This window comes from Chiloscyllium punctatum, chromosome 45 (genome assembly GCF_047496795.1).
Source record: "Chiloscyllium punctatum isolate Juve2018m chromosome 45, sChiPun1.3, whole genome shotgun sequence".
In the NCBI taxonomy this organism is placed as follows: Eukaryota; Metazoa; Chordata; class Chondrichthyes; order Orectolobiformes; family Hemiscylliidae; genus Chiloscyllium; species Chiloscyllium punctatum.
The window spans coordinates 6983197-6998843 of NC_092783.1; the positions used below are offsets into that span (position 1 = coordinate 6983197).

At 41.2% G+C, this 15647-nt stretch overlaps 1 protein-coding gene across 1 annotated transcript in view; it reads left to right on the top strand.

Moving 5' to 3' along the window:
• The window catches only part of LOC140467140 (plakophilin-1-like), a 65815-nt gene that overhangs the window by 30036 nt on the left and 20132 nt on the right, over nt 1-15647 (top strand). The window contains exons 4-9 of the mRNA XM_072563210.1: nt 505-634; nt 4755-4962; nt 6548-6713; nt 9603-9720; nt 12621-12791; nt 13416-13592. Coding sequence (XP_072419311.1) covers nt 505-634; nt 4755-4962; nt 6548-6713; nt 9603-9720; nt 12621-12791; nt 13416-13592 — 970 coding nt within the window. The remainder of the gene's footprint in view (nt 1-504; nt 635-4754; nt 4963-6547; nt 6714-9602; nt 9721-12620; nt 12792-13415; nt 13593-15647) is intronic.

The window sequence follows — 15647 nt, forward strand, 5'->3', positions numbered from 1 at the left end:
GGACTGCACTGTGGTGATACAGAATATAGGAGAAAGTGAGGACTGCAGATGCTGGATTATCAGCGTTGAGAACGTGGTGCTGGGAAAATACAGCAGGTCAGGCAGCATCCGAGGAGCAAGTGATTCAACATTCCAGGCAAAAGCTAGCCTGGAGTGACAAAGGGGGACAAAATGCAAAAAAAAACCCAACAGGTTCAGATTCTATTTGTTATTAATTTTCTTGGCTTTAAATTTATTTTTACTTTTTTTGTTTATTCTGCAGTATTCATGGGATCTGTAAATACACATTGTGATTGTAAATGATGTAAAATTCACTGCACTTGGACATTTGTTTTTTTTTGTTGGACTTAATATTTTGAACCATCACACAAACACCATATGTTGGGGCCTGTATTTTCTTTTATGTGTTACTTGGCTGTCAATAAAAAAGTGCATTGTTCATCAGTTCAAAGTCATATATGCCAATCTTTTCATTGTCATGTTAATGTTTTTGCCCTTTTGCAGAGACTTTGACAGCAGCATGAATCTAAAAAAAGCCGTGATGCTTTTATCTGATCAGGATCCCAGCGTTTTGGCCTACGCTGCTTCTTACATTCAGCATGAGTGCTTTAAGGAGGACATGGCTAAAACAGCGGTAATGTAAAACATCACAAATATATCTTCTGAAACAGAAAACATCAAACAAAATAGCATATCTAAACTGAAAAATAAAGGGAGTTCCCCAACAATGTTTTTGATCCAGAGACTTTTAAAAATTCATTGATAAAGTTTGCACATAATTATATATTTGTAATCCTCTCTTAAAATGTGTACATATATCAGTTATCTCTGAGGGATATATTTGCAATCCAAGCAATTCTAGAATATCTTAGTTGATAAGTAATACGGTTATACCAGGTTCGTACACTTTAAGTGGGGTGATATGAATCTTCTTTCAGTATATGATTGCATGCTTTGGGAAATAGTGTAATGTACCATTTCCTTCATCATTTGTAGTTTACAGAATATACTCATTGCAGAATTTTCCTGCAGGACTTTGAGCAAACTTGAACTATATCCTTTCTGATCCCAAGATCTCCTTAAGTATTTTGCAGTGCATTTTAAACAGGCTATTCAGCCCACCAGTTCGATACTTTCTGAGCACTATACAAGCCTCTTTTAATCTATTTTTATGAACAGATGCTGTTGAAGTGTTTATTGCTGTATTGAGAGAAATATGGCAGTAAGGTGGCTCACAGCAAAGTCCTGTGTACACCATTGAGGTGGTGGCTTGGTGGTAATATCACTGGACAAGTTAACCAGTAATCGAGAAGAATGCCCTGGGAACATGGGTCCAAATCCCAACATGGTAGATGGGGTAATTTACATCCAATTTATAACATCTAAAAAGCTAGATTCAGTAATGCTGATTATTGTAAACTATGATTATTGTAAAAACCCATCTGGTTCACTAATGTCTTTTGGGGAATTTGCCTGGACAAGCCTCCATGTTACTCCAGCTCCTTAGCAAAATGTTTAAATATGCTTCAATCTTAACCAGCCTCTGCAGTGACCTTGCTAGGTCAATCAGTTCAAGGGGATTTGCTGGCCTTGTCATTGATGCCCACATCCCATGAAAGAATTTTAAAAATAAGATGTACGACTAGGTAGTCTTTACCAGTGGTATTGATTAAGGAATTAATGCTAAAATGGAGATGTAAAGATTTCCCTCTGCTTTTCTTTCATTTGTATTGTAGAGTCTCACCTGGCTACTTGAAGTTGGTCTTAATAAGAACATAAAAAGTAGGAACAGGAGTAAGCTGTTTGGCTTCATAAGCCTGCTTTGGCTTAGAAGAGGATCATGGCTGATTGGACACTTCTCATGTCCACTTTCCTACTCTTTCCCATAAGCTTTGACTCCCCTACTGATCAAGTATCTATCCATCTCAGCCTTAAATGTACACAAGGACTCTGCCCCCACAGCTCTCAGTGACAAAGATTTCCAAAGACACTCAACCCTGGAAGAGAAGAAATTCCCCCTCATCTTAGTCTTTATTCTGAGATTATGCCCTCTGGTCCTAGACTTTCCCATGAGGGCAAACATCCTCTGGTCTGGTCCCTTAAGAATCCTGTATGTTCCAATGAGATCACCTCTCATTATTCTAAACTCCAGTGAGTAGAGTCCCAGTCTGTTTTGCCTTTGCTCACAAGACAATCCCTTCATATAGGGGATCATCCGAGTGAACGTTCTCTGTCCCTGCTGCAATAAAATAATACCTTTCCTTAAATAAGGGGACCAAAACTGCTTACAGTACTGCAGTTGTGGTGTAACCAACACCTTGTACAGCTGGAGTAAGGCTTCCCTACTCTTATATGAAACTTGAAATAAGGGCCAATGTTTCCTTATCTTTCTGGATTACATGCTGCACCTGTGTGCCAGCTTTCTGTGTTTCATGTGCAAATACCTACAAGGTCCCTTTTCCCTCTGGCTTCCTGCAGTTTTTCTCGATGTAGTCTACAATGAAAGGCTTTAAACTCTGATAGTGGAGCATTCTTTTCCCCATGTCACTTAAGTGTCGGTCTTGATTGTGTTTCCATCTATCTGGCATTGAGCTTGAATCCACAACTTTCCAGCGGAGAGCTGAGTGCTGTCATTAACTGAGTGAAGGCTACCTTGTTTTGGTGTCACTCCTCTTTCTTGCAATAAATAGCTCTCCCATTTGTTTGGGATTCACCTGTTCATTCCAGCTCAAATATGTCTTCTCTCTGATTCCAGAATATTACATTTTGCTCATAATAAGTCACTCTTTCAGTCTTGGCCTTTTCCTTTGGAACCCTTTTCTAAATGTATTTGTTACCTCCGTCTTTAGCATTAAAGTTTTACTAGAAACCCAGATTAAAAACAGAAAATGTTAGAAATACTCAGCAGGTTTGACAGTATCTGGGATGGAAAAAGACTAAAGAAATGTTTCAGGTCAGTGAGCTTTAATCAGAGCTCAATGAACCTACCCCGAAGGTTTTTCACTATTTTTACATCAGGGGCCAGTTTGCAAAACAGAATAAAGTCTCACAAACTTGATTGAGTTTTTTGAAGAAGTAACAAAGACGATTGATGAGGGCAGAGCAGTAGATGTGATCTATATGAACTTCAGTAAGGCGTTCGACAAGGTTCCCCATGGGAGACTGATTAGCAAGGTTAGATCTCCTGGAGTACAGGGAGAACTAGCCATTTGGATACAGACCTGGCTCAAAGTTAGAAGACAGAGGGTGGTGGTGGAGGGTTGTTTTTCAGACTGGAGGCCTGTGACCAGTGGAGTGCCACAAGGATCGGTGATGGGCCCTCTACTTTTTGTCATTTACATAAATGATTTGCATAAGAGGTACAGTTAGTAAGTTTACAGATGACACCAAAATTGGAGGTGTAATGAACAGCGAAGAAGGTTACCACAGAATTCAAAAGAATTTTGATCAGATGGGCCAAAGGGCTGAGAAGTGGCAAATGGAGTTTAATTTAGATAAATGTGAGGTGCTGCATTTTGGGAAAACAAATCTTAGTAGGACTTATACACTTAATGGTAAGGTCCTAGGGAGTGTTGCTGAACAAAGAGACCTTGGAGTGCAGGTTCATAGCTCCTCGAAAGTGGAGTCGCAGGTAGATAGGATAGTGAAGAAGGCGTTTGGTATGCTTTCCTTTATTGGTCAGAGTATTGAGTACAGGAGTTGGGAGGTCATGTTGCAGCTGTACAGGACATTGGTTAGGCCACTGTTGGAATATTGCGTGCAATTCTGGTCTCCTTCCTATCGGAAAGATGTGTAATTTGAAAGGGTTCAGAAAAGATTTACAAGGATGTTGCCAGGGTTGGAGGATTTGAGCTATAGAGAGAGGCTGAACAGGCTGGGGCTGTTTTCCCTGGAGTATCGGAGGCTGAGGGGTGACCTTATAGGGGTTTACAAAATTATGAGGGGCATGGATAGGATAAATAGGCAAAGTTTTTTCTCTGGGGTTGGGCAGTCCAGAACTAGAGGGCATAGGTTTAGGATGAGAGGGGAAAGATATAAAAGAGACCTCAGGGGCAACTTTTTCACGCGAAGGGTGGTACATGTATGGAATGAGCTGCCAGAGGAAGTGGTGGAGGCTGGTACAATTGCAACATTGAAGAGGCATTTGGATGGGTATATGAATAGGAAGGGTTTGGAGGGATATGGGCTGGGTGCTGGCAGGTGGGACTAGATTGGGTTGGGATATCTGGTCGGCATGGATGGGTTGGACCAAAGGGTCTGTTTCCATGCTGTACATCTCTATGTCTATAGCCTGGGTTCAATTTCTATACTGGCTAAGGTTAGCATGAAGGTCCCACCTTCTCAATATTTTCCCTCACCTGACATGTCATGACCCTCGGGTTAAACCACCACTAGTCATCTCTCCAATGAGGTTCAGTAGGACAATGGTGACTTTATCTTTTTGGACTTCACCACAACATTTTTGGAAAAAAGTCTTAAAATGATATTGCTAACTGAGAGGCTTGACCTCAACACAATATTCTAAGCACGTGGGACTGATTGCTTCCTTGTTTGGTAGCTTATTCAGTGATTAAAACTAAAACAAATTGCCAGAGAAACTCAGCAGCAACTGTGAGGAGAAAACAGTTAGCACTTGGAGTTTAATGAGTCTTTACTGTTTAATTGTGAGACCCTTAAACTTTATAATTGTCATCGTGTGTAATTTGTAACATAATATGACATAGCCAGCTAGATTAAATAAATATTGTTTCTAGATTTCTGAAATGAAAGCAATTCCTCAACTGATCAACCTCTTGGGAATCAAAAATAACAACGTTCAGCAATCTGTCTGTGGAGCTCTTCGAAATGCAGTTTACAAGAATGTCAACAACAAGCTTGAAGTAAAGAAAAATGGTGGGATCAAACCAATCCTTCAGATCCTGAGAGAAACAAATGATCTGGAAACACAGAAGCAAATAACTGGTACAAATTGTTTAATTGGAAGACTTCTTGGAATAGTTCTGACCTCACATCACTTTGCAACCTTTGCCATTTAAACATTTCATTTCTTTCTTTATCCATCCTTCCTGTCACACATTTCAGTTCTTTGTCATTTATCACGATCCTGAGCCCTATGTTAACTTTCACACTGAGATAACTTCCCTTGGCTACTCAGTCTGTAATTTCCCACTCTCAATGATTTTAGCAAACAAGTACATGCTTGTAACAACATCTTTCTCAAATTCCTGTGTCCTTTCATTACTCAACCTCTTCCTTCCCAAACACACTCAACCAAACTGCAGTAACCACTCCCAGTACTGCACTCCCTTGTGACCTTTCCCACCATTTTCGCACTGTCTGCCTCATGCATTGTTCAGTCCAAGTCTTCATTACCTTAAGTTTAACTGTTCTAACATTTGAGCTGTCATAGAACACAATTGGACTTAGTCAATCTGGCATCACCACTTATACCCTCACCTGCTCAATAATGTTCCAGGCTGTTACTAGCCTAAAGTATGAAAGTGCTCACAATATTTTAAATGTAATGGATGAACTATGGGAGACTGTGCAAAGGTCTCTTGTTAACAATTATGTACGTTCACTGCTGGAGGGAATGGCTATTGAGCCTATTAAAAGGAGATCAGATCAATTTAACTAGTGTGCCTTGGCAAACTTTGGGGTTTGTTTGTACAGGTCAGTAGTGCATACTCCCATGCAATCCTTACTTAAGATTTGTAAACTGTGGAACAGCTTTGAGGAATCAGGAGTTGAGCACGTCAGAGATATGCATATTTCATTGCTCTGATGCCAGGGGTGTTCACTAGAATTGTCACTCATCTCCAAGCTAGATATGTTTTTAGAATACATTTCTTGAAAATATTGTGAAGGATGCTTTGTTAAGTGGACAAATATCACTCAGACTATATTTAAGGTGTAGCTCCTCCTACATTCTAAAACCAGAATGAAGAGAAAGATACAAAAGAGATCACGAAGGAATACCATTGTAATAGCACTGGGTTACGTTTTCTGAATTTTCTGAAGTTTCACTGTCCCATTTTCAAGTTGCATTAAGAAACTGAAAATGGGGAAAATGGGGCAGTATGACCTCAAACAACTGGCACCAAGACTCCTATCTGGAAGATCGATTAACCTGCATACTCTCTGTGAGATGATGTGCCATTAAGAGCCCAATTTTTATTTTTTACACAGATACTTATACACTTAGCCTATACAGCTATTTTAGTTGAATTTTGCTTGGAAATTTCTCTGACCATTTTTGAATGATTAAGAAAATAAATGTAAAACTGCAAGAGTTTGCCACTGTGAATCATTGTATAGGATGCTGTTAATTGATTTTCTCTGTAGGATTAAAATTTGAGAGTGTACAGGCTATTGGTGGTCTTTTGCTACGATCTCTATTTCATCAAAGTGACCTGAAATAAGTTAAGATTTAGGAATTGGGCATGAGAGGTAATATGAGGATTTGACAAAAAATGTTACTTTCTGAACCATTGGCTCAGGTTGTACATGTCATCTTCAGTTTGCTGACTATTTTTCATGTTATTAGGACTCTTGTGGAATCTTTCATCATGTGATGAGCTCAAGGATGTCTTGATTAAGGAGGCCCTGCCAGCCCTGACTGAGTCTGTAATTATTCCACATTCTTCTGAGGAATATGGAAATCCGAGAATCAATGATCCTGAGGTTTTCTACAATGCTACAGGATGTCTAAGGTATAATAGTCATGACTCCATTGGTGGGGACATAAGATTCAATTCTTGATGACAGTAACTTTATTTTTTAAAGAAATTTGCCTCCTTCCCCAAAGTTAGGTATTTCAAAGCTCTGGAATATTAAAAGTTGAAGGTAATTGCATGTCTTCACAACTTCAATTCCTTTCTGAAACTAGCCAACATGTGGAAGTATGGGGTTGGGAGGTGAGAGAGAGTGGTGAAGGCTAGGGGGTTAACGTCAATGTAGTATTGTTTTGGAGCTTGTTCTAAAGTGGAAAAATGATGATTTAAATGATGCTTTAAGTTTTATACACCTCTATAATTCTATATTGTGCATTAAGAAGGGAAGGTTATTTCATTTTTGAGTTTTTTAAGTAGATCTTGGCCCTCTAAAGGTCTGCTTATGTAAACTGAAACAAAGTTTTTAAATCCTTGTGGTGAATATTTCAGTGCATTAGTAACAGGAGTGGAAAAGTGAAAAAAAAATTGTTCTCTTGTGACAGGAGTCGAATGTCACAAAGTTAGACCTACCCAGAAGAGCAGGCAATATGTGCAGGTGCTGTCAGTTTTAGAAACCCAAAAATGTCAAAACATAAAACATGTTGACCTCCCAACTCCTGTACTCAATACTCTGACCAATAATGGGAAGTATACCAAATGCCTTCTTCACTATCCTCTCCACCTGCGACTGTACTTCCAAGGAGCTATCAACCTACAATCCAAGATCTCTTTGTTCAGCAACACTCCCTAGGATCTTACCATTATGTGCATAAGTCCTGCTAAGATTTGCTTTTCCAAAATACTTCACCTCACATTTATCTAAATTAAACTTCATCTGCCATTCCTAAGCCCTCTGGCCCATCTGATCAAGTTCCTGTTGTAATCGGAGGTAACCTTCTTTGCTGTCTACCAACTTTCCAATTTTGGTGTCATCTGCAAACTTACTAACTATCCCTCTTATGCTCACATCCAAATCATTTATATAAATGATGAAAAGTTTTGTAAACTTGGGCTGACTAGATATGATCTGTACCTTGTTCGTTGTCAAAGCGATATACTGTTTGATATGATCTGTCAGTTTTTTTTGGGATGTGCAGCTTGTATACTTAGCATTACTAATGTGACATGATTTCATACATTACCCATTTGTGTGAGATGCTGAATGTATTTTGTGTTTAAAAGCACCATCCTGTCAGTGACAAACGCCACTAGTGTTGTGATTCAATTCAATAAAATAGGTGTCAGTAATTTTCTGGTGCAGTTTCTTGGGACAATGCCCAACCAATCAGAGTCAGTCTTTCGAGTTTAAAATTTTTATTTTTTAATCAGCCTGTTCAGAGATGCTATCATTCACCTTTGGAGCATGTTATCAGTGTTGATTTAGTGATCCATTGAATCGCCAATGCACATTTTATAATGTTAAACCCTCTGTCTATTAACAGTTTGGTATTCAATTGCTTAGTAACTCATAACATCAGTGAATGACTCTTCGTTGTTCATACGTAAATTGAACTGTGGTTTGTTAATGATTAAATAATGCTTAGTGCACAACTTGTAGTGTGCTACCTTTCTTGATATGGTTAGATTTAATTCACTAACTCAGTTGGTTGCTGTTGGTTTAGAAATTAAATTGATTTTGTTATCAGCTGCATTGTTCAGTCAGCCAAGCTGAGCATCATTCATTCCTGAACCTAAAACGGGAAGTAAAGCCTCAGGTAGTTCTTAGTAAGGATTAAAACAGGAAAGTAAGCATTTGTGTGTTCATTGACATATTTGTGCCAATGAGTTCCAAAGACCCTCGATCCTGTGAGAGAAGGAATTCCTCCTTTATCTCAGCCTTAAATTGGCACCGTTTTATCCTATGCCCTGTCTTCCGAGACTCTCACTTCAGGGGAAATATCCACTCAGCATTTACCCTGTCAAGCTCCTTAAAAATCCTACCTGCTTCACCGAGAATCACCTCTCATTTTCCCAAAACTCAAAGACTGTCTTTTGCCCTCTCTCATAAGACAGTCCCTCCCCACAGGGAGCCCCCCCAAATGGACCTTGTCTGAACTGCCAATAACGGGGAGATATCTCACTTTAAATAGGGGGACCAGAACTGTTACAGGATTCCAGATATGGTCTCACCACCACCATGTACAGTTACAGTAAAAGTTGCAGTGTTGTGTATAGTTCTGGTTGCCCTGCTATAGGAGGGGTGTAATTAGATTAGAGAGTGTGCAGAGATTTATTGGGGTGTTACTGTTACTGGAGGCTTTGAGTTATGGGTGGAAGTTGGGATCTTTTTCACTGGAGCGTGGAAGGTTGAGGGGTGACATTATAGAGGTTTATAAAGTTGAGGGGCATAGAAAAGGTGAATAGCAAAGGATTTTTCCCCAGGGTAGGGGAGTTCAAAACTAGAAGGCATATTTTTCAGCTGAGAGGAGAAAGATTTGAAAGAGACCTGAGGGGCAACTTTTTCACACAGTGTGATTTATTTGTGGAATGAACTGCTAGAAGTAATAGTAGATCCAGCTACAGTTACAACATTTGGACAGGTACATGGATAGGAAATGTTTAGAGGGATATGGGCCAAATGCAGGCAGATGGGTCTAGTTTAGTTTGGGAAACTTAATCGGAATAGATGAGTGGGACCAAAGGATCTGTTTCCATACTGTAAGACTCTATTACTCTATTTCTTCGAGACACTAAAATGCTGGATTCTTCAAGTCTTCAGCTGATTCATGTTTCTTTCTCCTGCATTCTTTTATTTTTGAAACATCATATCATTGTAATTATTACTTTAAGCTTTATTTAATCTTTCTTGTCTGTATCTCTCTCTTTTTGGTGTTCTGCACCAGGGACTTAATTTAAATCATATGACATCATGTAAATCTTGTTCTGTAGGAACCTGAGCTCTGCTGGCCAAGAGGGTCGGCAGTTGATGCGCAACTGCAATGGATTAATTGATTCTCTCATGACTTATACTCAAACGTGTATCAATGCAAACCAAGTTGATGCAAAGGTAAAATCATAATCATGAACCATGTTAATTATGATAAATTTGCACATTTATATTTAATCACTAAATGTTGAAAACGTAGCAGAACCTGATAACTACTTACCATCTAGCTGTCTTCCTCCAGCTAGAAAAGTTGGGGTGAAATCGTCAAATTCTGATTTTGTTTTCTGGGTTTCTGTGGTTATCCCATTTTACAGGGAGCAAGGTGAAGAAACGTGGCATGTGGCTTTCTTGTAATGAAGAACCTACTTGTTTGCCAACTCTCTACATAATTAATGTGTAAAGCAGGCTTAAGGCTAGAAATCAGACAAAGGAAAACTAAGGTTAATTTGTTACCTCTTCTGTAATTGTACCAAAATTGATCATTAACTTTGTGCATGTAAAAGCCAGCATTTTTGATGTGAGTAACACTAACAAAGAGACTTTTGTTTATTTCAATACCACAAAGATACATTTTATTTGGGAGAGAGAGAATGTGGAATAGCAGTAAAGTCACTAGGCTAGAACTCCACAGTCCAGATAAATGTTCTTTGGACATGGGTTTAAATTTCATTGTGACAGATAGTGACTTTTGAACTCAGTTGAAAAAAATTGGTGTTAAATTTCAGGTGGAATGTTGTGACTGTTGTGAGTTATGATGACATTTGTAGTAGAAACAGCCAAGAACTCTAGTGAGATTGATCTCTCTGTCAGGAGCACTTTACTACATCGTTTTAAAGAATTCCGACTGTGGAGGAAAAGCCCACTTGGCCCATTGACTGTGAACCTACCCTCCAAAGAGTATCCCACCCAGTGGTTTTCACCAGGTCTCAGTCAAGTGAAGGAGTATAGCCTTCACTCAGAGCATCCTGGCATAGTAAGTCAGCATTCAGAGAAGTCAGAATCAGGTTGTTCTCCCATCATGACTCTCTTCTTTCCTATTGAGGGCTATTTCCCTCATGAAATGTGAGAGAGGCAGGCATTAAGGGTGGTGAAAGTGGATCACACAGAAGTTACTTTTCGTGCTGCTGGGGAGTTGTCTTGAGCGAGTGAGTGGGCAGCACAGAGGCATGCAGGCTAAATGGTATTAGGGTTCGGGCAAGTGATAGCAAGTGAGGGAAAACTTTGCAAGCATTTGAGAGAGTGGAAAAGCATGAGCTTTGGTGGGAGATGACAGCACACCAGTCGTCTTGGTTCTTTCTGTCATAACATTGACTGCTTTCCTCATAAATACAGGAATCAGAGGAGGCAGTGCTAACTAAATGATTGGGCTGAAGACTGTTAATGGATGCTTACTGGCATTTTTTGTCGCTTCTAGGAAAATGGAGGGTTGACGGGGCAGTTCAACTGGCTGGAGATGGCAAACTTGGGATCCAGCTTTGCAAACAAGGGCTCCCTATAAATTATTTGTTTTATTTCATTCAGCAAAGGCACAGCCTCTTCACTATTTTCTGTCCCTCCATGTAACAATAGTCCCATATATTATTTAAAATGCACTAGAATATCATTTCCAGCAGTAATCCTATCGGTAACAATTGGTTCTAATTCCTTTCTGTTCCAAGTTAGACTGCTGACTCTCTTAGCAAAGTAATTTAAAGAAATTGTGTTAAACCAATGCTTCCACATCAGTTGACACAAAGTTTCACCTGCACATCCACCAATATCATTTATTGTATCCGTTGCTCCCGATGTGGTCTCCTCTACATTGGGGAGACTGGGTGCCTCCTAGCAGAGCGCTTTAGGGAACATCTCCGAGACACCCGCACCAATCAACCACACCACCCCGTGGCCCAACATTTCAACTCCCCCTCCCACTCTGCCGAGGACATGGAGGTCCTGGGCCTCCTTCACCGCCGCTCCCTCACCACCAGACGCCTGGAGGAAGAACACCTCATCTTCCGCCTCGGAACACTTCAACCCCAGGGCATCAATGTGGACTTCAACAGCTTCCTCATTTCCCCTTCCCCCACCTCATCCTAGTTCGAAACTTCCAGCTCAGCACTGTCTCCTTGACTTGTCCGGACTTGTCCGACCTGCCTATCTTCTTTTCCACCTATCTATTCCACCCTCCCCTCCCTGACCTATCACCTTCATCCCCTCCCCCACTCACCCATTGTACTCTATGCTACTCTCTCCCCACCCCCACCCTCCTCTAACTTATCTCTCCACCCTTCAGGCTCACTGCCTTTATTCCTGATGAAGGGCTTTTGCCTGAAACGTCGATTTCGCTGCTGGTTGGATGCTGCCTGAACTGCTGTGCTCTTCCAGCACCACTAATCCAGTATTTGGTTTCCAGCGTCTGGTTTCCACTGTCTAGAAATGTTGAGTCCGTTCCTTCATTCACTAAGATCATGGTAGATCTGTACCTCAACTGCAATTGATCCATATCCTTTTATACCTTCAATGAATACAAATCAATTAATTTCAAGCCTTGACAGTGGCAATGGTCATAACATTCATGGGAGTACTCTTAGAGACGAATAAGTTTGTTTACATTCTAAATGGCCTAGCCCTGGTTTTAAGATTGTATCCCTTGTTTTGAATTCCCCACCAACAGAAGTAACCTCTTTATCTTATTGTATTGAATAGTTCTGTCATTTTTAAAAGCCTCAAATAGATAACTGTACAAGCTTCTGACTTCAACAGGACAGAGGATTTATTTTGACAATGTCTCAAAGGCTCACTTTATGTAACTAAATTAAGGGTTTGGGTCTTGATGTGATTATCTCTGATGCCATACAAGCTGGTGAACACAATGTTATACTTTATATTCCAATATAATTTGTTAAAATCTGAGTGAAGCTTTTGTTACTTTATGTTGACAATGTTGTACTGTATGATCTTATAAGTCTTTGTTATAATAAACATTAATTGCATAAACCTTTTGTTTATTAATTCTATAATACATTTTAAATTTCTGACAGTCTGTTGAAAACTGTGTCTGCATCCTACATAACCTCACATACCACTTGGATACTGAAGTACCAGCTGTGTTCAGCCACATTAATGCAAAAGGAAATGTGCAAGGCCAAAACAGAACAACAAAGAAGTCCTCAGTGGGATGTTTCAGCCCTGGAAGTGATCAGTTTGATGAGGTAACTGGCATCAATTCCAAGAGTTACTGCTAGTATTGCTTTTACAATTTTCCAATAAATTCTGATCTGTTTTAATGCCTCAAATCTTACGTCTAGCTTCCCATGTTTTGAATTTCACCAATCCTTTGCACTACAATAAAGTGCACTCGCAGCAGAATTAATAGATAGAATACATTTCATTCGTCTTTTTAACAAGTTACCTCTGAACATTAAGAATGTAAGAACAGAGCTAAATTGTTCAGGCCCTCAATAGTGTTCTGATGTTCAATTAGATTAAGCCATGTTCATATCTTGATTCCAGCTGTCCGCTTTAATTCTGGAATTCTTAATATCCTTGCTTATAAGAATCTACCAATTTCTATTTTGAATCTTTTAATCAACCTAGCCTCAGCACCTTTTATGGGGTGGAGAGTTCCAGAGTCGGCAGCTAATTGTAATTTATGGATTTGCTTTCCAGTTTTATACCGCATCTGATTTTCTGCTTTAATAGAACTGAGAATCAGATGACCAGTCCACAAGCAGCAATATGCTGTCACTGCAAACAAAAATGATAAGCCATCCTTTAAATGTTTATATTGACCTTTCTGTAATTTTGGGTTTTTTTTCGTTTCTTTCCTTCAACAGCCTGATTTAGATAATATGCCTTTCCCGAAAGAAGATGACAACCCTAAAGGTGTTAACAACCTGTCACATTCAAAAGCAATCAAAATGTACACATCCCTTTTGGGTAAATCCAAGTCTGATGCCACATTGGAAGCTTGTGCTGGAGCTCTGCAGAACCTTACCGCCAGCAACAAAATGGTACAAAACGTTTTGATAGCAGGATGAAGAGGGAATTGTTAAAATGAACTAACAAGACAGTATTCTGTGACACACACAAAAAATGAGAAGTCAGGGTATTAATTTGGCCGGCTTAACTCTGATTTCAGAACTTCATGTTGATCTGATCAATGAAGTTGGAAATGGTAGTTATGACAATGAATTTATAGAGTTCATTAGAGAGTGTCTTAGAGCCAGCTGGGGAACAGGCTTTCGTGGTTCTGGTTATGGGTAATGAGGCAGTTCTAATAAATTATTTCCAAAGTAAAAGATCTCCTAGCAAGTAGTAATCATAACGCCATAGAGTCATGCGAGTCGGAAACGGACCCTTCACCCCAACTTTTGGATTAGAGTGGTGCTAGAAAAGCACAGCAGTTCAGGCAGCATCCGAGGAGCAGGAAAATCAGCGTTTCTGGCAAAAGCCCTTCATCAGGAATAGAGGCAGGGTACCTGCAGAGTGGAGAGATAAATGAGAGGGGGGTGGGGGTGGGAAGAAAATAGCAAAGAGTACACTAGGTGAATGGGGGTGGGGATGGAGGTGATAGGTCAGAGAGGAGGGTGGAGTGGATAGGTGGAAAGGAAGATGGACAGGTAGTACAGGTCATGGGGACGGTGTTGAGCTGGAAGTTTGGAGGTGGAGGAAGGGGAAATAAGGAAACTGGTGAAGTCCACATTGATGCCCTGGGGTTGAAGTGTTCCGAGGTGGAAGATGAGGTGTTCTTCCTCCAGGCATCGGGTGGTGAGGGAGCAGCGGTGAAGGAGGCCCAGGACCTGAATGTCCTCGGCAGAGTGGGAGGAGGAGTTGAAATGTTGGGCCACAGGGTGGTGTGGTTGATTGGTGCGGGTGTCCCTGAGATATTCCCTAAAGCGCTGTGCTAGGAGGCGTCCAGTCCCCCCAATGTAGAGGACACTGCATCAGGAGCAACAGATACAATAAATGATATTGGTGGATGTGCAGTTAAAACTTTGATGGATGTAGGAGGCTCCTTTGGGACCTTGAATGGAGGTGAGGGAGGAGGTGTGGACGCAAGTTTTGCAATTCCTGCGGTGGCAAGGGAGGGTGCCAGGAAGGGAGGGTGGATTGTTGGGTGGGGGGGGGGGGGGGGGGGGGGTGGGGGGGGGGGGCGTGGACCTGACCAGATAGTCATGGAGGGAACGGTCTCTGCGGAAGGCAGAAATGGGTGGGGAGGGAAATACATCCCTGGTGGTGAGGTCTGTTTGGAGGTGGCGGAAATGTCATCGGATGATGTGGTTTATGCGAAGGTTGGTAGGGTGGAAGGTGAGCACCGGGGGGGTTCTGTCCTTGTTACGGTTGGAGAGGTGGGGTCTGAGGGCGGAGGTGCGGGATGTGGATGAGATGCATTGAAGGGCATCTTTAACCACGTGGGAAGGGAAATTGTGGTCTCTAAAGAAGGAAACCATCTGGTGTGTTCGGTGGTGGAACTGGTCCTCCTGGGAGCAGATATGGTGGAGTTGGAGGAATTGGGAATATGGGATGGCATTTTTGCAGGAGATAGGGTGGGAAGAGGTGTAATCCAGGTAGCTATGGGAGTCGGTGGGTTTGTAAACATGTCAGTGCCAAGTTGATTGTCATTAATGGAGATGGAGAGGTCCAGGAAGGGGAGGGAGGTGTCAGAGATGGTCCAGGTGAATTTAAGGTCGGGGTGGAATGTGTTGGTGAAGTTGATGAATTGCTCAATCTCCTCGCGGGAGCACAAGGTGGTGCCAATGCAGTCATCAATGTAGCAGAGGAAGAGGTGGGTAGTGGTGCCGGTGTAACTGTGGAAAATGGACTGTTCTACGTAGCCAACAAAGAGACAGGCATAGCTGGGGCCCACATGGGTGCCTATGGCTACCCCTTTGGTCTGGAGGAAGTGGGAGGATTCGAAGGAGAAATTGTTAAGGGTGAGGACCAGTTAAGCCAAACTAATGAGAGAGTCGGTGGAAGGGTACTGTTGGGGATGTCGGGAGAGGAAGGAACTGAGGGCTTGGAGGCCCTAGTCATGGTGGATGGAGGTGTAGAGGGATTGGATATCC